Source organism: Molossus molossus, unplaced genomic scaffold (genome assembly GCF_014108415.1).
Source record: "Molossus molossus isolate mMolMol1 unplaced genomic scaffold, mMolMol1.p scaffold_m16_p_22, whole genome shotgun sequence".
Lineage (NCBI taxonomy): Eukaryota > Metazoa > Chordata > Mammalia > Chiroptera > Molossidae > Molossus > Molossus molossus.
The window spans coordinates 5,584,239-5,605,832 of NW_023425358.1; the positions used below are offsets into that span (position 1 = coordinate 5,584,239).

General features: G+C 50.7%; 1 protein-coding gene across 3 annotated transcripts in view; it reads right to left on the reverse strand.

Moving 5' to 3' along the window:
* Positions 1–20,705, reverse strand: part of GLB1L2 (galactosidase beta 1 like 2) — a 49,753-nt gene extending 29,048 nt beyond the window's left edge. Inside the window, exons 1-5 of one of the 3 annotated variants that reach the window (XM_036277081.1) lie at positions 20,597–20,705; positions 6,038–6,235; positions 4,449–4,517; positions 3,731–3,826; positions 1,804–1,912 (exon numbers count right to left, since the gene is read on the reverse strand). In XM_036277081.1, coding sequence (XP_036132974.1) covers positions 1,804–1,912; positions 3,731–3,826; positions 4,449–4,517; positions 6,038–6,235; positions 20,597–20,682 — 558 coding nt within the window. In that variant the 5' untranslated portion in view covers positions 20,683–20,705. Of the gene's footprint in view, positions 1–1,803; positions 1,913–3,730; positions 3,827–4,448; positions 5,819–6,037; positions 6,236–6,659; positions 6,872–20,596 lie in introns of those variants that run through there. The other 2 variants (XM_036277080.1, XM_036277079.1) reach the window with 2 other exon arrangements.
* Between the last annotated feature and the right edge of the window lie 889 nt (positions 20,706–21,594).

Consider the following 21,594-nt stretch of genomic DNA (forward strand, 5'->3'; position numbering starts at 1 on the left):
CGTAAATGAAAATACAAGGCACCCAGTCACACGGCCGCCCCCGCCACCCGCGCTTCGACGTTTCAAATACTATACTATTTCAAATATGATACTATTTCAAATACTATACTATTTCAAATACGATACTATTTCAAATACTATACTATTTCTTTTTTTTTTTTTTTTTATCCTCACCCAAGGATATTTTTCCATTTTTTGTACAGATAGAGTGGGAGGGAGAGAGAGGAAGGGAGGGAGAGAGAGAGAGAGAGAGACATCGACGTGAAGGGACACATCGAGTGGCTGCCACCCGCACGACCAACCAGGGCCGGGGACAAACTGCAGCCGAAGTACGTGCCCTTAGCGGGAACCGAACCCGGGTCTCTCCGGACTGCAGGCCGACGCTCTAACCGCTGAGCAAAACTGGCCAGGGCCAAATACTATACTATTTCAAACACTATACTATATTTAAAAAACTGCGACAGCGTGAAGCCGCGCACGTCGAAGCACACAGTGGCGGGGACGGCTGTGTAAATACAAATCCTATTTCTCAGAAATTCATTTATTCTGTAGAGTCTGGACCTGATTTCACCGTGATCAACAAGGGCCAATGGTACTTGCATTTACAATAATCTTTTATATGAACAATGAGTGGGTTTTTTTAGTCCTTACCCAAGGACATGTTTTTATTGATTTTAGAAGGGGAGAGAAAGATGTTAGAGCGAAACATCAACCCGTTGCCTACCATGCCCACCCCAACAGGAATGGAACCCAAACCTAGGTATGTGTCCTAACTGGGAATCAAACCCGCAGCCTTCTGTTGTACAGGACAATGCTCCAATCACGTCACCCGGCCAGGGCTGACTTTTTTTTTTTTTTTTTAATATGTTTTTTCTTTTTAAAAAGGGAGAGGGAGAGGGAGAGAGAAACATCGATTGGCTGCCTCCTGCACATCCCCAGGCACATGCCCTGACCAGGAATCGAACTGGCAACTTCCTGGCACCACACCAGCCAGGCAGGACTGAATGTTTTTAATGTCAGTGTTTCCCATGCAGTATTTGGGATATAGTCATACTAAAACAAAAAACAAAAACACTATTCCCTGTTTATCTAAAGTTCAAATTTAACTGGGTTCCTGTGTTTTATTTGCCCAATGATCAAACAGCTCCTTTGATCGACATGTGCTGTTTATTCCACACCATTGACTTGAGAGCCATTTTTATTGATGACATGCTAATTTTTTATTGATGTACTGATTATTTGTGGATGCGCGAATCAGTGTCACTCTTCTTGTTTTCAATAAGCCATCGAGTTAATCATTCCTAGTCCTGGTCTCTTACTGCTTCCATTATCACACGTAATGGTAACACCCTTTCTCCCCCAAATCATTTTAACACGTATGTTTCGAATAATAAATGTGTACCACGTGGCACCTGTTTGGCAGCAGCAGGACATACCTTGAAAAGTCATCAACTGCAATTTTACAATGACAAAAAGTCCCACTGTCTTACAGGCAAGGGCCTATGCACACAGGCTCCTCCGGACGCAGAACCGAGCCGCACGCTGCTGGACACGACAGGTTTGCCAGTGACAAGGCAGCTCTGGCTGCCCGGAGCCGTGGGAGCCCACACCCCTAACGCTGAAACAGACACCTCTAGAAGGACAACCACTGCAAGTCCCTTTAATGACAGGTCTCTGGCAGCAGAAGGAATGTTCCTGTGTTGAAAGGAACTGTGAGCCCCTTACTCTGAGACCTCACCTAGGACGATTTACTACCTGTAGGAAGACAGGTGAAGATCAAAGCCGAGTCTGGCTTGCTTTTACCTGGAGGGGCACCACCCTGGACATCAGGTGGTCAAAATAAAGGTCCACTGCTTCGATGAAGCCCTTGTAAGTTGTTCTCAGCCTCATGCCAGAGTCTTGGAGTAACCAGCTTGAAAAAAAGGGGGGTGGTGGGAATTAGTTCCACTGTTTGTGGGTGGCACTGGGCAGTGATGGGGGAGTGAAAAGGAAGCCGCTTCGGAGTGCTCAGGAATGAGGCTGGAGGGAGACGCCCCCACCCCACTCCTTCCCCCAACCCAGGGATGCGGCCCAGCCCAGCCCAGCCCTGCCTCCCAGAGAGGACACTAGCCTGGTGGCAATTTATGTGCAGCTTCATGGCTATAGGTCTGTCTGGCTGCCAGTCAGGGTGAGAAAAGCTCTTCATTGGACGCAAGGCCCAGTTTTCCAGCATTTCCTCCACAATCATCAGAAAGCTGAAGCCCGAGGCGTGCGGGTGGGACTGGAGAAGCACACACAGGCAGCCTCCAGCCTCACCAGAAAACCAGCCGCAACAGGCTGTGCGAAGGCGGTCACCCCTCTCCTGTGCAGCTGCAGTCCTGCTGACCCAGCTCATCTGCACCAGCTTGGAGAGCTCAGCTCAGGCAGGAGCGGGTAAGCAGGTTAATTCCTCCGACAACCTGTCTGTCCTGATCCCCACTCCCCCGGGAGCAGGGAGCGTCATTTCCAGAGCTGGAGTCAAGGTATTTTCCCATCTCACTTGAAATTCTGAGAAACCACATATTTTCTGACAAGAGGCCCTTAGAAAGGTCCTGATTTAGAAGTCTGGAACGGGGTCAGAAAGGATCAGTTTAGGTGAGATCAAAAGGGATGAGGGAGAGCGGTCTCCTCCAGCCTGACACCCCCACTTTCCACCTCACACGGAACAGGTCCAGCTTCGCTTCCCCACGGGCGCTCGCCCACCTCCCGGGGCCCACCATGTGCCCATCGCTCCAAGGCCAAGGCCTGAACGGACAGGGGCTGCATAAGGAGGCCCTCGCTGCCTCTGAGCTCCGGGGGACTCCAATCCTGTCCTCCTCCTGACACACAGATTCCAATCCCCGGGTGTGGGGGAAGAAGCCACTCTGGCTGTGCTCTTGCCACGCTGAATGGCACAGCGAGAGGCGATTCTGGGCGGTGACAGAGACTGGGAAGGGGGGGCAGTGCCTGTGCCCCTGGGGCAGGGCTGGGCAGCATGGAAACGAGATGGAAACAAACAAAAACAAGGGGGAGGCCTGTGGTTGCACAGTGGGGAGAAGCCAGTCCCTTAGGAGACAGCCTGGCAAAGAGGATCAGCCCACCTGGGGCGGGGGGGGAAGGGGGGCACACCCAACCATCCAGGCAGCAGTGAGGATGGAAACATTACCCCTATGGGCAAAAGTGTCTTTTCTGAGCATCAGGCACTAACGATGAGGATGAGGAATGAACGTGGTGCCGGTGATTCTCCGTGGAGACCACACACCCCACAACTCATTAGGGCCTAAACTTCAAAGATAAGAGATACGACAAATGCAGTCATTTGTTCCTCTTATACTTTGGGCTTTAAAAACCGAATGCTGGTAACATCCAGAAGAGATAGGCAGGCAAGTGTGCTTTTTCCTGTTTTGCACACAGGAGAGTGAGGTCCAGAGCAGACAAATGGCCTGCCCGAGGCCCCGCTGACAGCAGAGCCCTGGTGAGGTGAGCGGCCTGGGGCCTGCCGGCCCCCTGCTGTGCTGCCACTCAAACCCACATGGAATTAGACAAGGACAACAAGGTGAAAACATTTAGAATAACCCCCTTTGGGTGCTACTTTTTCTGAAAAGGAACTTCAGTACAAAATGGAAACAAAATACTTTAAAAGCAAAATTAAACCTACGTTTGTGACTCGCATTTTACAGAAGCACACAGGACAAGTCCAGCTGTGGCCAGCGGCCCTCGCAGTCCCGCTCACCTGGGCAAGCCCCCGAGGTCGATCTCGCTGCAGATGTAGGGGCCTGGACGCAGAATCACCCACAGCCCCGTCTCCGCGGCCAGCAGGACAAAGGCCCTAGGAAGATAGTGTCAGCAACTCTCAGGACCTCCCAGCGCAGGGTGGACAAGCCCGGCGCACATGGCAGGTGGCAGGACTCCCCAGATCCTCATCCTCCCTCCTCTCAGACACAGGGTGAGGGAAGGGAAGGCCGAGCCCCTCCCCCCAGCAGAGCAGGTAATCCTATACCTGAGGTCATAGGCCTGAGGCCCTGGCAGCTGGGTTCTCACCAGCTCCCAACCTAGGCCCATCTGCACAGCCCACTGGGTCATGAGGAAGAAGGGTGTCACACAGGGGACTGGGGTCCTAACAATAAACCCGACCTCAACAGCCTTGCTACCCTCCAGGGGCAACCCCTGTCCCAGCATGGGTGGCTGGACCCCACTGCAGAGCAGGCTGACCCGGGACCAGGCTCCTCTGGGCCCTGAGGAGGGTGGGGCTCAGAGGAGGCAGCCTGGACACCTGGGAGTCACAGGTTCACAGCTGGAAGGCATCTGGTCCTGGGCAGACCTGTCCCCCGGTCTCCCTCTGGTTCTCCAAGCAGAGCTGAGATGCCAGGACGGTCCCTAGTCAACCCCCGCCGGCCCCTCCTGCCGCCCAGGCCCAGGCTGGTCACAGAAGCAGCAGCAGCAGCACGTACTCCAGATCCAGGTTCCCGGAGAAGTCGAATGTGCCTCTTTGTGGCTCGTGGAGGTTCCATGGCACGTAGCTGTGACAGGAAAGATTACAGGCATGACCGTTCCATTCACCCCCCTCCATCGCCCAGATCACCGTCGTGTCCCTAACCCCGTGATGGTTGAAGACGTATTTCCTGGCTATACTGTCCTAGTGCGGTCAGGACTGAAACCAGGAACTAAGTGAAGAGATGCCTGGGCCTTAGAGAACCCAGGGCCAGTCCCAGGGGACGGGGACCTGACCACCTTCGGGGAGGGAGAGAAGGCCAACAACATGTGAAGATGTGGGTGAAGCGTAAGACACCACCACAGGGCAGCGTGGGCTTTGCTCCCCCTCTTCCTGCCCTCCTTCCCTCTCTCTCCTCACTGGAGAAAAAGAGGTAACTTCACAGGAAAAGAAGTTCAAAGTAGAATAAGAGAACACCTTAATCATCAGTTCTGTTTTTTACTTAAGCATCGAACTCCAAATTCTGTAACTCCAAAGAGAAGAGGAGGAAATGAAGTAAGATCTGTAAGGGGCCAGACTAGGGGGCAGTCATGAGTGACATAAGGTGGTGACAGCAACGACTCTTCACCAGGACCCCCCCCCCATGGCTTCCGAGGCGCCCTCTCCGGCTGCAGACACGCACAGGGAGGCTCGCTCGCCTCCGCTTCCGATTCAGGCCCGAGTCCCGTGCTTAAGAAGTTAGGTTATCCTGCTCCGAAAGGCAAAATGGTTGTCCTGTAACACCCCTACAAGCTGCAGGAGCCCTGCAGGGTGTGGATGTACCCCGGGACCAGAACTGACACCTGCAAACAAATGACCCTTTTAAGGATTCTGGAAAATCACACACGTTGGTTTCCACGATGCTGTCATAGCTCAGAATATTCCTGTCATTCTTTTTAGAAATTGCCTTCAAAGCCAGTTCGTAAACCGCCCAAGAAAATCCACGTTCTTGATTTGTAATCACATTTTTGCCTGAAAATAGAATGCAGCCTGATAACCCACTTTATCTCCTAGACTTGGTTCCAAGTATCTGTTGGCCATTTTGAAAAATAAATCCACGAAAAGATCAAAATTTGTTCACAGCGGAGACTATCTTCTCACTAATTCACACACTCATCGTTTCGGGGCCTGCGGGGTCCCAGCCACTGTGCGGGAGCTGGAGGCAGCCACAGCGCCCCGAGGCGGTGCGGAACCGGACCAAAGCTGCTCACAGCTTCCCCGGCAGCCGCTTTGAGGACGGCCCCCCTCTGCTGTACAAGTTGGGGGTGAAATGCTCGTTCAAAAAATGACTTAGTGAGCGCTCCATCTCCTCCTCCATCGATACTCTCCTCCTCTGCACACCGCGGACTCTGTGCCCAGACCCCATCTCCACATCCCTCTCACCCCCACGAAGGGGAGCCGCAGGGACTGGGAAGGAGGGAGACTGTTCCTGTCAGAGCTGCTCAGCCTTAGGGTCTGCCAGGGCTCACCCACCCTGGCACCAGGCGGGGCTCCCACGGAGAAGCCTAGAGACAGGCTCGGGGAGCCCCTGGAGGACAAGGCTTGGTGGTGGGGCAGGGCAGCACTCACGTGGTCAGGGTGTTCAAGCCACAGGCTTTCATCTTCAGCAAGCGGTCCTTCCAGTACGCCCTGGGCACACGGAAATAATGCACGGAGCCCCCGAAGATCCAGAAGGTGGAGTCCTCCAGCATAAAGTTCTGGTCCTTGGTGTGCAGCCCGGACTGCCTCTGCCTTAGCCAGGGAGAGATGAGACCGCGCCAGTCCAGCCTAGGACAGGAGAGGCAGGCGGCAGCTGAGCTGGCCTTCCAGGTGAGCAGCACAAAGACACAGGCCCCTCTCCGCCCCGCAGGCCCAGCGGCTCTCCCTAAGGAGGGCCTGCTTCCAGGGCGTCCAGGAAAGGCTGCACCCTCCGCCTGAGCCCGGCCTGGGAAGCAGGCTTTCCTCAGCACCGCGGACGGCTGGCCCGGCGGCGAGGCCAGAGCAGGCGGGGACTGCACTCAGGACGAGGCACACAGAACACGAGGCGTGGAGAGGCGCTAACAGGACAGGGCAAGGTGGGCACACAGTGCACGGGAAGGGGGTGCTAGGGGGCTGAGAGGCTGCCTTCGGGTCCAAGACTTGGGGGGACCCAGGGGCAGGTCTCCTAAGCCATCTGACTAAACACCAAAGCAGCAACTTCTTCAAATTGTACCTCTGAGCTACCTCATGGTCACAGCTGCCAGGCTCAAGGTGCACATACCTGTAGAGAGGTATCTGGGTTAGAAAGAGCATCTATTCACTAACCACATTTCCAGGTCTCAATTATTATCTCAAGATCAAGTGTTGTGTTGGCCAAGAGATGGCATGATAGAAAGCCACCTGGGGAGACTGTTGAAAGTTTTAATCACTGAAAAAGCACCTCGTGACATCTTTTGGGGTGGCCAAGGGGAGCCCCGCAACTCAGTGCTCGCAAGAGAGTGGGGGTGGGGGGCCAGGGTTTCCAGCCAGGACATTAGGAAACTTGGAGACAGAAAACCACCGGGAGCATCTGATGCAAAAGCATATTTTCATCGGTGCCATTTCTGCACCCACTTCTCACTGCAGTTCCTGGCACCGGAGGGCATCTTGCCCAGGGTTCTGGGGGACATCTGTAATACTCTCAACAATAAAGATTTTTTTAAAAGCTCCCTAAACTGCTTCTCGTCTATTTATTTTGTAACTGGCTAAGACGGCACTACTAGGACATGTGTCTGGCTTAAGGCCCAGTTTAATCCATTCCATCAGTATTGATACACACTGACTGGGGACCGCTGTCTCCTACAAGAAACAGACGTGTGAACCAAGAGCGGGCTGAGAGCGGCAATCATAATTCTGGATTCAACAACTTTCTGTGCCCTTCCGAGGGGCAGCTCCCTCACAAAGCTTCGCCTGGCAAGTGGACCAACAGCACTGTCACGGGGGACAGGGCATGTCACACCCTATGGCTGACGGTCCCAGTGTGCTCCTGGCTGTGCGTTGGTCCTGCTCTCCCCATCTCTGCCACCAGCACTGTCCGCCTGCTGCGCCACTTCCCACACAGCAGCCAGCTTCTCCTCTGCCTACGGTGCCAAGTGCTTCAGCGCTGAGCACAGACACGGACCCTCTGCACTCGAAGCAGCCAGAGCACCGCCCTTTTTAACGGCATTTAGTGGAAACCCATGGTGACCTGTTCGTGCTCCTCAGGAAGCTGACTCCCAGCCCACCCAAGTTCCTCCAAGCCACACGCTATGGTCCCTCTGAGGAGTTCTGACCGTCTCCTCCACCTCCCCGCACACTCGGTTAGCACTTGGTGTCACGAGTGTACTGCAAAGATGTGACCAGGGCAGCTCCATGAGCCTGTGAGCCCACAGCCGCTCAGGGCCCCACACTCAGAAGGCCCCTTGCCCAGGCGGTAAAGAAGCCATCAGATCGAAGGCACGGCATAATGAACACAGACAATATTGTACTAGCATTATCTAATGTAATAAACACAATTACAATGGCCATCATTGCAACATACAAATTTACCCAAGTGACACATTGTACGCCTTTAAAATTTTAAGGAAAGGATCCTACCACGGTTTCATACAATTTGCTATCTCAATCCTAAAATTCTTGATAATTTTTAACCAAGGTTCCACATTTCCGTTGCGCAGGGCCCACAGACGAGGCAGTGAGGCAGAGGACAATCGTGGGCACAGGCAGGCAGCTGGTGAGTGGAGAAATCTCTGCGTGATCCAGGTGGAGTCAGAGAAGACTATACAGAACATGCCATTCTCGTGGCTCTTGAAGGCAGGGAATACGAAGGCAGCGGGAACTGGGGCATAAGCACAGGGAATGAAAGCACGTGTACTCATGGGACACCAGCGGACCGGTGAGAAGGTGTGGGTCACATACCCCAGCCCAGCTCGGGCAGTGGGCCTGGGGGCGCTCAGCACACACCGCCTGCTGCTGGTCTGTGCCGAGCTCGGTCCACGGGGAGCAGATCAGCTCACCAGGCTGAAGAACCAAATGCCTACGGGACACGTGGGGGACCAGGACCACGTGAATCACTCATCAGCAGCCTTCCTAACGCTTCGTTGGAGTCAGCCACGCTACAAGTCGGTTTGGGTTTAGCCACAATGGTTCTCAATGGTCACAGCATTGAAACACTGGGAAACTTTTAAAACTAACCAACGCTCAGCCCCCACCTCAGCCCACTGACTGTCTCCGCAGGTGAGGCCCAGGTATTTGTGTTTTTACCAGCTCCTCCAGAGATCCTAATAGACAGGGATGAGAGCTCCCAGCCCAGGAAGAGTTTCACAGGATGGACGGGGCAAGTTTGGGAAAACCTGGATGGCCAGAGACAGGGGAGGAGCCGCCAAGAAGGCAGAATGTGCCAGGACATCGCTGACCACGTGCGGATTTTGTCTGTGGCCACTCGTGGACAAAGAGAATTATTTCCACTCACTCCTCACCTCTCACAACCCCCAGGACCCAGCCTCATGCTCCAGTTGCCGGAGTACAGCTAAGATGGTAGTTTGAGGGTAACATGGGGACCGCATCACTGTTTTCTTTCTCTAAAGAGAAAAGTTTCATGTTCCAAGTGACTTATACATGATATTTCAGAACACAATTCTTCCAAGGGACCACCCCTGGAAGGGGGACCACTTATGGGGGTCACTCCTAGGAACACAGTATGTGCAGAAGGAAGACTGGGTCAAGGATCCTGACCCCGCCCTCAGGAGCTCAGTCACCTCGGGCTGGTGAGCTGCTTCCTCAGTAGAACTGGGCAACGCCGGTCCCAGGTGCTCACAAAGGCTGCTGTGAGGGCCTGATATAAATACAATACTCTGATGTGCTGTAAGAGTCTTGTCGCTATTGGAAATAAATGTATTTCAGCGTGCTATGCACATGAGAGAAAGTAACCTGGCGGGGTGGGGGAGGCTCAAATTCCTGTTATAGAATAATCCCAATCTTCCCATGCTTTCCCACTTACTTTAGCATCTAATTATATCTGATGTACTAGACTTTGTGCCAAGCAATCTTACTACAATTTCTAAAATCTTACAATGAAAAATCTGTTCACTGGGGTCCTATCAGACAGCCAGCCCCTGAGCCAGAGGCCTGCAAACTCCAGCTGTGGACAAGGCCACCTGCCTCCTGTCTTCGAGCTGTCTGCAGGCTAAGAATGGATCGCACATTTTAAGGGGTTGGAAAACAAATCAAAAGAAAGATATCTGGGGACACACACAAAAACTATATGAACTTTACATTTCAGTGTCCATAAGTAGTTTTATTGGCACCTACCATGCCCACTCGTTTGCCTACTATCTGTGGCTGCTTTGGGCACAGTGAAGTTGCTGCGACAGAGACTATGGTCTGCAAAGCTGCAAACGTTTCTGTCTGGCCCTTTAGAGGAGAGCCTGCCATAGAGCACAAACCCTGGATACAAAAAGGAGGCCTCATGCCCACAGCCACTGTCTCTGTTCTGGCTCTTCCCACCTGGCTTTCTCCTTTGGCTACAAGCTCCTGGCTACTCCAGCTGTCCCACACCTCACGCCCAGGGAGTTTGTCTTCCTCGGTTTTGACCATAACTGCTCCGAAGCACACACTCCGCCGTCATGCTTCATGTGCTCACCAGGCTTCACAGACTCTCCAGGCTCACCGCCCACCTCCCAGGCTCGCCCCAGGCGAGAAAGAACCGGATGGGTAGATTCTTTTCTTTAAAATAGAGACGTGTTGATGTCTGGTGGTGAAAATACTCCCCCCACCTCTGTCCCTCCCTTCTTCCCTCCCTCTCTCCCTCTCATTGTTTTTAAAAACAGAGAGAATACAATTTAGCAATCATTCCTCTAACTAGGGAGCAAGCTCACATCAGGGACCTTAACTTGTGTTTCAGGCTGCGATGTAGGAGCAGTGGGACTCTGCTGAGGGCGGCTCCCCTCCCCGCCCGCAGGGGCAGTGGTGTAGGCAGGAAGGGGCTCTGTGACTCCCTCATTCCAATAGAGTCCCTGCTGGTAGCACATACTTCTTTTTTAATTATTAATTTGTTTTTATTACACGTTTGTCCTTTTTCCCCCATTGACACCCTCCTCCCCATCCCCATCCCCCGCCCCATCCCCAGCTTTGTTGTCTATGTCCATTGGTCATGCACACATGCATATAAGTTCTGTGGTTTATCTCTTCCCCCCTAACCCCTCCTCCTCTGAGGCTTGTCAGTCTGTACCCCACCTGTATGTCTCTGCGTCAATTTTGTTCATCAGTTTGTTTAGTTCATTATATTCCACAATTAAGTGAGATCATGTGATATTTGTTTTTCTCTGCTTGGCTTGTTTCGCTTAGCATAATACTCTCCAGGTCCTTCCATGCCATCTCAAAGGATAAAAGATCTTTCTTTCTTACAGCTGCATATTACTCCATTGTGTACATGAAGAAATGTTCAATGTCACTAATCATCAGAGAGATACAAACTAAAACAGCAATAAGATATCACCTCACACCTGTCAGAATGGCTGCCATCAACAAATCATCAAACAAGTATTGGTGAGGGTGTGGAGAAAAGGGGACTCTAGTACACTGCTGGTGGGAATGCAGACTGGTGCAGCCACTATGGAAAACAATAAGGTATTACCTCAAAAAATTAAAAAGTGAACTTCCATTTGACTCAGTGATCTCACTTCTAGGAATATACCCTAAGAAGCCTGAAACAACAACCAGAAAGAATATATGTGCCCCCATGTTCATAGCAGCACTATTTACAATTGCTAGGATCTGGAAACAGCCCAAGTGTCCATCAGTAGATGAGTAGATAAAAAAGCTGTGGTACATGAGCACACACTTCTTAATTTGTCCCCTACTGGGTAATCATCAGGAAACTTCCATCTAGCTTTATAACTCCAGGTTATCTGGAACTTGTTACAAATGCAGAAACTCAGGCCTTACCTAAGACTTACTGAATGAGAATCTGCATTTTAACCAGACCACAAGGTTAAAGCTTGAGAAGCACCAATCTGTATCTTCTCCTTTGATATGTGAAAAATAGATCTTCCTGGATAGACCTTCTCTTTGCTAGTGTCTTTATATCCTGTCATTTTCTAGATTTAAAAAATATTTCCTCTCATTGCTTTTTTTTTTTATCCTCACCCGAGGACATTTTTCCATTTTTTGTTCAGATAGAGCGGAGGGAGAGAGAGGAAGAGAGAGAGAGAAACATCGATGTGAAGGGACACATCGAGTGGCTGCCACCCACACGACCGACCAGGGCCGGGGACAAACTGCAACTGAGGTACGTGCCCCTAGCGGGAACCGAACCCGGGTCTCTCAGGACCACAGGCCGACGCTCTAACCGCTGAGCCAAACCGGCCAGGGCCTCTCATTGCTTATTAAGCAGCATGAAATTAACACTGCAAAAGCTAGCTGTCATCAAATTCCAAATTCTGGCCCTGGCTGGGTGGCTCAGTTGGCTGGAGCATCATCCCATACACCAAAAAGGTTGTGGGTTTGAATCCCAGTCAGGGCACATACCTAGGTTTTGGGTTTGATCTGTTGGGGTGCATATGGGAGGCAACCAATCGATGTTTCTCTCTCCCCCTTCCTCTCTCTAAAATCAAAATAAAAACATATCTTTGGGTGAGGATTAAAAAAAGAAAAGAAAATCCCAATTCTGGAGACTTCAACTGTTTCCTTTCTGAAATGTTTCTGTAGGTTACCATTAACAAAATTTACTGAGAAAATGAGGATAATAAATGTTGGATTTTGCAAGGAATTCACTGTGAGAAAATGAGATGATACACATTAGAGCTTTATAAAAACAAAGCACCATGCAAATGACTATTAATACTGAGAATGATCACTAGTACTAATGATCATGTTAATAATAACCGTCATCATTTCCTGAGTAATTAACTCAGTAATAGTAAAATAAAGAAAATATAAACTGTGCGGTTAAATCAGGTCAATTCGACTCCTTACCAAGGAGCTAACGAAACCCTGTGGGAGAGCTTTTTAACTCTTCCACTTGCTTTTCTAGTGAGTAATTCATTCATGAGGAAGTTTTTCTTGATGCTACCAGGGGTGCCTGTCTTCTTCCTCGCTGGAGCCCATATTCGTACTTTCTCCTGGAGTCTCTGTTGCCTTTTTATCTTTGCTTCATTGCAGAATAAGCAACTTTTCAGTCCCGGAATAAACTGAACAGCAGGCCCTGGTCACTGATGGGACCAACCCTCGGGTTTGCTCTGCTTAGAAGCAAACTGCTCCCAGTCCTCATGAGGCCCCTGGAGGAGGCGCACCTGGAAGAGGCCCCTGGAGGAGGCGCACCTGGAGGAGGCGCACCTGGACGAGGCGCACCTGGACGAGGCGCACCTGGACGAGGCGCACCTGGACGAGGCGCACCTGGACGAGGCGCACCTGTCCGGACCTCTGATGGGGCCTCACACAATGTAACCAGACCTCTACATTCCCTCTACCATCCGTTGTGGCAAGTGAAAGCTGGTGACACCACAGGTTGTAATGGAAACATTAAGCAGAGGACTTGGGCACTGAGATCCCTAAGCTGAGGAACTGTCATCAGGTAGTGACTGGTGAGAGGAGGGGCAGAGGGACAAAGGCTCTTTCCATGTCACACTTATCACTGTAGTGGATCATGAGGACCAAGAGTCAGGGCAGGCTCCACCCAGGCTGGATATCACGACACAGTCAAAAATGCTGGGTGGACACATTTGAATGGAAGGACCAGTGAGCAGCAGACAAGCTTACAGCCTCCTTCATGAGGGACGGGCCGGTGAACTGATTCTCAGCTCTCAGAGAGGGGCTTCCAGGGCTGCTGGGGTGGGAGGGGAGCCAGAGCCGGTCACCTCCTTGAATGAGGTGTGCTAATCAGGACAGGGCAGGCCAAAGTGTCTCTTGCCAGGGCATTCCTGTGTCACCTATAAATCCTGCAAACACTGACGAGTAACTGGAGTCGCAGTGGGACTGGGAAGCCGCATCTGAGAGCACAGCCACCTCCTGCAATCTCCTGTCACGCTGCACAGTCTGCCCAGATGCAGACAGGCAGCGTCCACACCCCTGAGCTAGCAGAGACAGCGCCGTCAACTTCTGGAATATCGCTCAATTTTAGGCTGGCCCCAGGTGCACACCAGTGGGGCCGATGAGAGAGGAATCTGCACAGTCCTTCAGTTCCCAGGACAGAAGTCCTTGCTGGTCCCAAGGGTCGGTCATTTTGGCACTATACATAATGTGTACGTTCTTGCCACTCTGACACAATCATTTACAAATCCAGGGGCACTGTGACCTGCTAGGGCCACCGTAAGCAAAGATTCAGCTCAGTCTGTGTCCAAAGCATCATATTAAAGAAGAGCACCAAGAAACACGAACTTCTTCATTCATCCAAGTGGTCATGCCAGAGACCAGGAGATGAAAGATATGTTAAACAGCCCACAAGATATCACACACGGAAATTTCCTCACTTGGGCTTGAAACACAAATTCCTAGTCATCACTCTTTCGAGATTCTGATGTGGTTATAGGCTTCCACAAGGCCGGTGTCCTTGGACATCCCTGAACTGCCCAAGGGGATACTTCAGTCTCCCTGTCTACAGCCCTTACACTCCGCCCGCAGCAGGGAGTCAGAGCTGAAGACAGGAACGTTCTACTCTTTGGCCCAGGCCGGTGCCTCTACGCCTCTGCTCCACAAAGGTTCCACTTGGATCAACCCTTGAGCCACAGGAACTCCAGATCCAGGGACATGGAACTCAGTCCCCATGCCTGGCCCAACTTCTTGGATGTGCTGCTTGGCCTGGGCCCAGTGCTCTGCTGGGAGAGGCTTTTTTTTTATCCTCACCCGAGGACATTTTTCCATTTTTTGTTCAGGTAGAGTGGGAGGGAGAGAGAGGAAGAGAGAGAGAGAAACATCGATGTGAAAGGGACACATCGAGTGGCTGCCACCCGCACCACCAACCAGGGCCAGGGACAAACTTCAACCGAGGTACATGCCCTTAGCGGGAACCGAACCCAGGTCTCTCCGGACCGCAGGCCAATGCTCTAACCGCTGAGCCAAACTGGCCAGGGCTGGGAGAGGCTTTTAACATCTCCAAAGGCTTGGGCCTTCTATTCCAGACTGAGTACACTCATTGTGCACAGATGCATTACTCAGGTCCAGGGCACTACTGCGACCCTAGCACCCTGTCCTCCCTGCTGGAAAGCCTTCTAGGTAAGCCAGGAACTGGACCAGCACTCAGGCTCCAGCAGGTAAAGCCAGGTGGCTGCCTACCTGACCAGGGGCACGATGGTAATTCAGAGGGCTACATTTTCTAAATACTATAGGAAGTTTATATGTGAATATGCATTTAGTAGACCAAAACCTTGAGACCCAGTTGTAAAAATATACCAAGTCATTAGTAACCAACCAAATAACAGCTGTGGAAAGTGTTCTGATGCTAAGTGACACTCTATTTACACTTTGGGAAAATTGTCCATTGATAGCATCGTAAAGAGAAAAAGTGTTGTATTCCACCCTAGAGAAAGATGAAAAGTCTGTTAGATAACCCAAAGGGCTCTGCTGATAACAAGACTCTGATCTTGGAGATGCTTGTGGAACCAGAATGAAATTGTTTCATGAAAGAGGGGACAACATAAATATGTTAAATATTTTTTTAAATCCTCTACATTGGACTTATCTACATAGATATATAAGAAAGGGGCTAGTTCTTATAGGACACAAAGAATCTACATACATACAGACTAAACAGAATTTCCCCTTAGACAATAGAGCTCACAACTTCCTTCACACTGACCCAACAGAAATAGACGTGCTATTTTACTCACTTATTTCAATTTATTTTAAATGTCTATCAAGATTTAAAATGAATATCCCCACACAGTCAACAATTCTTCACATAGAAATATATCCAATAGATATTCATTGCAACTTCATTTGCAGCAGCTAAAAGATGGACAAAAATTGATGCCTATTAATAAGGGGTGTTTAAATAAATTATGTGCCAAATAGACAAATGCAGTCACATAACATACAGCTGTCTTCTTGTACAGGCACAGAATTCCCCTGAAAGAGACCATTATCAGTATCACCTCAAGTAGGCGGGAGAGGGTGTCTAGGGGCCAGGAGTTGGGGGCTTGTTTTCCCTTGTGTATTATTTGAATAATTCATCCTTTTCATATATTACCTACTCATAAAATCAACTTTTCAGGAAAAATACGTGTGTCCTTGTCCTTGAAAGGAACAATCCCACTGTCCTGCTGGGTGTGGAGTACAGAAATCGTATCACCTAACATTAAAAATACCCCTACCGCCCTGGCCAGTTTGGCTCAGCGGTTAGAGCGTCGGCCTGCGGTCCGGAGAGACCCGGGTTCGGTTCCCGCTAAGGGCACGTGCTTCGGTTGCAGTTTGTCTCCGGCCCTGGTTGGTCGTGCGGGTGGCAGCCACTCGATGTGTCCCTTTCACGTCGATGTTTCTCTCTCTCTCTCTCTCTTCCTCTCTCTCCCTCCCACTCTACCTGAACAAAAAAAAAAAAAAATACCCCTACCCATCTATCCCAGGAAAGGCCCCTCGTAATGGGACCTCTTTTTCAATATGCCCTTTAATATCCCGAGCAATCGATTTAAGCAAAAGATAAGTCTGAGTGGAGAGGAAGCAGCAAATATCCCCAAACCAAAAGAACTCTGTTGGGTAAGGGGGTGGGGGCTGCACTCCAGAGTCCTTTTCAGGTAATAAATGTTCTAAAAAAGATTCTCTAAGCTCCAGCATCTCCTGAATCTTCATCGGAAGTGCACTCAAGGCAATATAACAGAACTCTGAATCATTTCACTTGCTGATTATTTCACTTGCTACTTCCTTGACCTCGGGTGGAGAGAATTCTTTGGCCGACTTTCTGGTACTTCTGCTGTGAAGGCTATAGGTCTTTGTCCCAAATGTCCTGGGTGTCCCAGGCCCTAAAATCACAAATACACCAATAATGCCCATGTTCCGCTCCAAGATGACCTGGTTCCCTTCAGTCCTTGGCTAACGTGGCCCTGAGACTCCCAGAGCCAGGGTGGCTTGGACACCCCACCTCTCCCTGCCTGGGCCCCTGCCCAGCTGGCCATGCTTCTCCACCAGTGTCAGAGAGGACTACTTGCTGAAAAAGATACTCTCCAGATGCTGCAGACTTCCTCCTCTAAGATGAAAGGGACAGCATTCAGAGTTCAAACATTCCAGGAACTATGACTCAGCCTGAAGCCCAGTTAGAGTTCAGGAACAAGCAAAGCTCATAAAATCACTGTCATCACAGAAGCCCAGTCAGTGAGGCACAAGTTGTCCATGTACCCTGGGAAGACAGTGTTAGCCATGCTTTGGATCAAACAAAGTGACCTGGTCATGCTGCTAAGCTATACACCTTCACGGAGGAGGTTTGACAGGTTCTCCTCTTCGAGCCCAGGTCCGGCCAGCGCAGCAGCCGCGAGTGAGGCTGCTCAGTGAAGGCGACTGGCCCTTGAAGGGGCATGGAGCAGGCTGCCTACCTGCCAGCTCTCCTCTCTCCTGACCTTTGCCAGCTAAAATCCCTGGTATGAAAGATGCAGAGTTCATCCAATTACTGCTCAGTGATGCATTCACGCTAAAGAAACAGTCCTGAGTGGGAACCTGCCTCGACACTATCAAGCAAGCATTCTCGCGGCGTGAGAGGAGGAAGGAGGAGGTAACCGGCTCACAGACACAGTTCACACTAATTCATGCATCACCAACCTCAAATTAAATGCTGAGTGAAAGAAGCCTAAACAAAACAATAAAAAGTTCTAACTAATCCCTGGCTGGTGTGAGCATCAGCCCACACACTGAAGGGTTGCGGGTTCAATTCCCAGGCAATGGCACATACCTGGGTTGCAGGTTCAATTCCAGCCCCAGTTGGGGCATATGCGGGAGGCAATCAATCAATGTGTCTTTCTGATATCGATGTTTCTCTCTCTCTCTCTCTCTCTCTTTCTCTCCCTGTTTTTCCCTCCCTTCCACTTTCTCTAAAAAAAAAAAAAAAAAAAATCAATGGAAAAATATCCTCCAGTGAGGATTAACAAACAAAAGTTCCAACTAATATACAGAGGTAGAAAGCAACAGATCAGTGTGCTTGGGGGTCGGGAGCAGAGGCATAGGAGAGATTCGAAGGGCCACATGGAAATTTTGGGGGCTGATGGATATCTGCACTATCTTAATTATGCTGATAATTTATAGATGGGTATATATCTCAAAAATTACCACACTGCACATGTTATACATACAGTTTATCACATAATTATATTGCAGTAAAGGTAATTTATTTATTTTTTTATCCTCACCTGAGGACATTTTTACATTTATCTTGAGATAGAGCGGGAGGGAGAGAAAGAGAGAAACATCGATGTGAGAGAGACACATCAAGCTGTCGCCACCCCACACAACCTCAACCGGGGCTGGGGACAAACTGCAACCAAGGTATGTGCCCTTAGCAGAAACCAAACTCGGGACTCCCTGGTCCACAGCCCAATGCTCTAACCACTGGCCAGGGCTTTTTATTTTTAAAATTTTTTTTTCCTTTATCGATTTGAGAGAGAGGAAGGAAGAGGGAGAGAGATAGAAACATCGATGAGAGAGAACATCAATTGATTGCCTCTTGCATGCCCCCACTGGGGATCAGGCCCACAACCTGGGGATGTGCCCTGACCAGGAATCGAAGTGGCAACCTCTTGGTGCATGGATCGACGCCCAACCACTGAGCCACACAGGCTGGGCAAGGCAATTTTTTTTTAAAGACCATTGTTCAAGCTAAGAAACTGAAGGCTGAAATCTTCCTCAAAAGTCATCTTGGTCCTCCTATTTCTTGGATATGATACAATCAAACAGCTCTGATTGACCATGAACCAGCTCAAGGTAAAATTCATGGGAAAAAGAAAAGCTGCAGCCAAGCTGCCCCCCGCCCAATACCTGCCTTCTGAGGGACAGAAAAAGAGCTGATCCTGAGAGCTCAGCTCCACAAAGCTGCCAGCTGAGTGGTCAGATCCCACATGACCTAGATACCACCGGCCACAACCACATTCCCAACACATCTGGGAGAGGCCCACCTCCCACTCAGTTAATGACCTGGTCAAAGCTAGAGTTAAAGCGAGAGGAGGATGTGACAGTGTGTATGTTCTCCTCTGGCTTCCAGAGATAATCCTTGGTGGCCAGCCCACGCCAGACAGGAAGAACTGGGCAGGACATGCCCACAAAGGTGATATCATAAAAACGATACCCAAAAGACACATATTCTAAAGAACCCTAAGAGATGGCCCTGAACTTGGTTCAGAGCTTCTCTGGCCTCTCCCTACCTGCTGAGAAAGAAGAGATAGCAGGAAAATCAATGACTGTCCTAAGCACATCAAACCATTTCCACGAATTTGTCACAGCTATTCTCCACTACCATTCCTGGCAACTCCACAAGCCCCCAACTGACTTCTACTGTGGTCACCCCTCCAAGTAGGAACATGGTTAATTTACCTGTGAGAAGCTCAGGCTTCACAGCCACTCAGCTGTCTGACATCACATCTTCAGTCCTGCCAGACAGCAACAAACACCCAACTTCCTTCCTGCACATCTCCCTGCGGGCTATTAGGATGTACTTACCTGGTCCATCTCAAGCCCCTCCATGTGGCCCTCATAATGACTTGTCTGGGTACCCTGCATAGACTGTTATACCCTTAACCTCCAAAAATGAGCAAACCACATGCTACATGAACACCTCCAGCCTTTCTCTCTAGGGCTCCTTGACACCCTGCTGCATGCCAGAGGCTCCTGTTGCCTCTGCTTTGAGTAATTCTTCTGGGGTTTGCATCAGTCTTGCACCAAGAGGAGAGCTGAGTATCCTACAAGAGCCAGGACCAGTCTTCAAAGAGGAAAGGATTAGACATCATAGACAAGACTGGGGTTAAAAAAAAACAGTCTTGAAAACAACTGGGGAAACAAAATGCTTCTTAAGTTTTCTGGGCCCCAGAATGAGAAGAGCACTATTTTCTTCTACAAACAATATATGGATATTCTCACTATCTCCAAAACAAAGAAGACATGTTAAGTCTTGAAAAGGTATAAATGGAAAGAGTTTCTGAATATGTTGCTGTGGCAGCCAAAAACGTTCCGATATTTAACTCCATCAAAACTTCCCTCTATCTCCCAGGGGAAGCTCAGAGAAACTAAGAAGGGTGACAGGGAAGAAGTGCCTGCCCCCAGTTCCAAGGGCTCAGCCTCCAGCCTCTCCAACACTAACTTTTGATGCCAAAGCATTTGTTACTGATGGTCTGCTTTCCCAGCAACACCGGTGGTTTTGAATATGGAAAGTGCCAAGCATGACCTGAAAGATATGTTCAGGGATGTAGAATCCTATAAATACACAGATGAGAAAAATTCTGGGCTGGGGCCCCTACACAGGCACTGGATAAAGCATTCTACCACTAATTGCAATGACTTTCCACAGACATTTTGTAAGGGGAGCTGGTGACTGGTGACTGGTGGGAAAGTGGAGGGCAAAGACGTAGCAATCCTAGAAAGGGTCAAATAAATCCAGGGCGGTGGATCTTGGAGGGCCCGTGGCGTGGTGTTCTCATGACTGTGCTGGGCGGACTAGATCGCCCACAGCTGTGAGCACTGGAACTCTGGCCTCTGCTGAACAGACCAGCCCCCCAGCAGAGTTGGTAGGAACTGTGGGGACCAGGAGAACAGTAGAAGGGATTTCCCAAGGAGTAGAGACAGGCTGGTGATGGGGGGGGAGGGCTTATGAGAGGGATCTGAAGGCTAGTTCTGCTGACCTTCCCAGAGGACTGGGAGTACCCACGAGAAACGGAGAGCCCGGCATCACGGATGGGGAGGAGAGGGGAAGCTCTTGGGCTTAGACGCCTGGGGATTAAGAGGGCAGCGCCCAGTGTCACCAAGAGGGCTGAATCTTGAGGCAGAACCAGAGTTCCAGGAGGCCGGGATGTTGGGGAGCGACAAGAAAGAAAAGGCTGGTGGACTTTGCCGGTGGAAACTCGGAATTCGCGGGTCGCGGTAACGCGAACTCACTCCAGGGGCTGCCCCCTCTGATTAGAGAGGGCGCAGGATCTCGAGGTGTGAGGGTTGGGGTGTCTGCAGACGGGCAGACAGCGGGCGGGAGTCCCTCACCTGCGGAGCACCAGGAAACCCAAGATCACCAGCAGCAGAAGTCCGAATGCGCGGCAGGGCCTCCGCGGGACACTCCACGTGGTCATCGCGCGTTGGCGCAGCGCGCAAAGCCCAGGTTCCCACTCCCGGCGCACAGCCTCGCGCCGGAGACTCAGCGCGGGGGGCGGAGCCTCTCAACGGTCGCCTGGGCAACCGCGCCGCAGCCGGGCCCCGCCCCCGCGCCGCAAGGTCTGCTCCTCAGGGGCGGGGTCTCGCCTATGCCGCTGTTCCCAGCAGGTTCCCAGCCCCGCGGTGTCCGGCGTCGGGGCTCTCCCGCCCGCCCCGCCCGGTCTCCGAGGGGCGCTGGAGATCTCCGAAGCTGTTTTCCTGCACGGGATTTGCAGACAGGTGTAGCAGTGCTGAGCAAGTGCTCCCCAGTCCGTGTACACGGGTTGAACGCGGGTTAAGGTCGCCGCCACCACCGCGCTACATTCGGTATTAAAGGCTCCTGCAAAGCCAGCACGATCTTTTGGAACAGTTCCGATTGTGAAGAGAAAAAAATGGAAGTAGTGACGTGACATGTGAAAAGCCAGAACACTGTAGAATTTCCTTTAGACATCTCACGGTGGTGTGATGCAGGGTCGCACGTCGTGGGGAAGCGGCAGAATGGCTCCTGCCCTCGGTTTCCACGGGTCTTCTCGCCCTCCCAGCACTTCCACGAGTGTGCTTGTTTGTTTGCTTAATCCGGATAAAATCCTCACATTTTAGAAAAAAAACAAAATTCTCTTATTTTAGAGCAGAATTATGTCACAAAGGACATTGTGTAATATTTGGACAAAACATGCTTTCTAATGATCACAAACCCAACTCATCCCAAGAACGAAATTCAGATATTACTGAAAAAGAATCTGAAACATTTTCTAGGGAGGCGTTTTCAGAGCATCAGGGTTTCTGGGAACTGGGTGCCATGGCAAAGGCCGGGTTCCATTCCCAGTCCCAGAACGTGCTGAGGTTTCTGG